We start from the raw sequence: 2,500 nt of genomic DNA, 5'->3' as shown, positions 1-2,500 counted from the left end.
CATAAATTGACTCGGGACGACGCTGTTACTATTCCGACTTTCCAGAACATTTGAAGGCGTTGAAGATTTCAACGCAAGATAACCTGCCATTTAATTATGTAACGTATTTTCCTTCCCATTGCAATATTTTCAAATACGGGAAGAGGGCACACTGCAAACTGCATTTTGCACTTAGGCTGTCGGCCGGTCCCTTGCCAAATGTCGCGCTCACACCGGCTGCAAGCACATGGCCGCGACTTTTACATTGCAACAGCCCGAAATACAAGAACGACTTTTACGGTGACAACGACGTCTTATTTCCTTCCGTTTTATGCTTTGAATTTTCTTCGCCGTCAAAGCATGCAAGGAGACTTAGGAAAGATTGATCGTTCCGACTTCCGGTCTCCCGTCGCTCGTCTCACGGAATCAGAGATATTTTCCAAGTTGCTTCATGACATTTCTCGAGAATTGCACTATTTTGCAGCACAACTGTCTCACTCCACCTTGTAGTCTACGAATAAGTCCAGTGTTTCTCGCTTGGGTTAGTGCAGGAGCACAAAGGCTGTCGTACCTGGACGCCGGCCTGGCAGAGAGAGGCAGATGACAGGTCCGGCCCCGGGACATGCAATCCTGCAGTAGGGGGCCGCGGCCATTCCTTCCCCTCGCCCGCCCCGTGCAATTGCAGGCACTGAGGGGAAAGCAAATTCCTCGCCTACTTTTAAAATCCAGTTACCATTCCACAATACGCGGATTTTAATTTTTTGCATCCCATTTCAGATTTTTGATTCAAGGAAAGGCATAGCACGAGATATAAGGAAAATAGCTAATTGTCCTGGCCAGGACCCCCCGCCCTCCCCCCAAGAACAGCCGCTGCAGACGACGTGCGAACATGGCGGCGCCCTTGACTCGATCGCTGGCCAAAGGGGGTTTCGTGACCTTTACACAGGCTGTGGGACATTGCTTGCAGGTGAATTACCCATTTGAATTGTTAGTTGGATTGGTGATAGTTAGATGGGGTTGTCAATAATGCCTGCTGTCCAGGTTAGGGACCCGTCAGCCTTGGGACACGAGGTCTGATGCGCCGGAAATAGACTTCGGAGTGCCGGGTCCACAATGCACCTTGATTAGGTCATCAGTCTTGCTGTTTGAGGGTGGTTCACGGAAGAGGTTAAATTCTATCTATTGCGAACGTGTGATTTACACAGTTTATCCGAGGTTTAGACTGATGAACTTGAGGTAAATCATATAGAAATTGTTGGGTTTGAGCTGATTTCCTTGCAAAAGCATTGTTTATTTTTGGATTAGGTATGAATTGGGTAATTGACATTATATATTAAATGGATGCTCAAATATTGCCGAAGCATACAAGTTGTCCAGAACGTTCATGATAATGCTAGTGTGGTATAAGGTGCTCATGGTTGCGAAAATGTAGATTGTTTACTAAAGTTTTTGCTGTTCTTTTTCTCTTCTGTGTCTCTTTCTCTCACTCAGTTTCTCTTTCTCTCACTCAGTTTCTCTTTCTCTCACTCAGTTTCTCTTTCTTTTCACTACATCTTGTCTAAGACATTCTGCAAATTATACAATCTAAGCTTTAGGCCTATGGGAAAGACCTCTATGATTGCACCCACATATATTTGTATCTATACAACTGCTATTTGTGAATATTAAAAGTTTGTGTTTCTATATTACAAAAACATATATGTTAGAGATTTAATGCAGTTAGTTTATATGAAAGTTTTCCCTTTAACTTTGTTATGTGATTATTATGGTATTTTTTTTCCATTTCTTGGCTAGTCAGAGAGCCACAGTGATGACTTAGCTTATGATAATGAACATATAACTACTACATTGATTCACAATATTTATAGAATATCATAGTTTCTCCAATTGATTTCATAAGTCATGTCAATACAACTGTAAAATTAGTAATTATGCAGAATCAGACTAAATAAAGCAATGCTTTGGCCTATGCACTTAGTGCTCCGGCAAAGGTCAACAAACTTCTACCATGTTTATTCTGGCAAGAAAGAGCTGAGACTTATTCTTTATCGAAAGAAATATTGCCAGGGAGGTCTGCAATTAGAGTACCATGATATACATAGATGACTTGTTGACTGTAGTCAGAGCAGATAGTGTGGAGGCCACGTCTCTTGATTGTAGGCACTGTTCCCTGTGCTTGAATTTGGGAAATAATGTAATCTTTAATTTTCTTGCTGCTAACAGCATTATTGTTATATTAGCAATGACAATAACTGTATTAATAATTATAATAGTAACTAAACAAAAATAATAGTAATAAAGTTGTTAATACCAATGATAGAAATAAAACATTTTCTTGCAAAAATTTAAGGAGTGGGGTTAACAAAGAAGTTCAAGTAGACTTTGCAGTTGATTTCTTACAGACTAAGCACTTATGAAGCCATCTATGTATAAACAAAACTAAGGAAACAAACTACAGTGGACTGTATATTTACCCCCACCCCCTTTTAGGCTCATACACTAAGGAGTATTAATAGAACAT

At 40.7% G+C, this 2,500-nt stretch overlaps 2 protein-coding genes across 2 annotated transcripts in view; one reads left to right on the top strand and one right to left on the bottom strand.

Annotated features, from left to right (window-relative positions):
- LOC125027009 (elongation factor 1-alpha-like) overlaps positions 1-656 on the bottom strand; it is a 13,599-nt gene extending 12,943 nt beyond the window's left edge. The window contains exon 1 of the mRNA XM_047615617.1: positions 551-656. The gene's annotated coding sequence lies outside the window, so the exon portion shown is untranslated. The remainder of the gene's footprint in view (positions 1-550) is intronic.
- A 66-nt stretch (positions 657-722) lies between these two features.
- LOC125027010 (28S ribosomal protein S14, mitochondrial-like) overlaps positions 723-2,500 on the top strand; it is a 16,706-nt gene continuing 14,928 nt past the window's right edge. The window contains exon 1 of the mRNA XM_047615619.1: positions 723-946. Coding sequence (XP_047471575.1) covers positions 869-946 — 78 coding nt within the window. The 5' untranslated portion in view covers positions 723-868. The remainder of the gene's footprint in view (positions 947-2,500) is intronic.

Source organism: Penaeus chinensis, chromosome 7 (genome assembly GCF_019202785.1).
Source record: "Penaeus chinensis breed Huanghai No. 1 chromosome 7, ASM1920278v2, whole genome shotgun sequence".
NCBI classification, from domain to species: Eukaryota; Metazoa; Arthropoda; class Malacostraca; order Decapoda; family Penaeidae; genus Penaeus; species Penaeus chinensis.
Note: the sequence above shows the minus strand (reverse complement) of the source record. Positions and strands in the feature narration are given on the sequence as shown.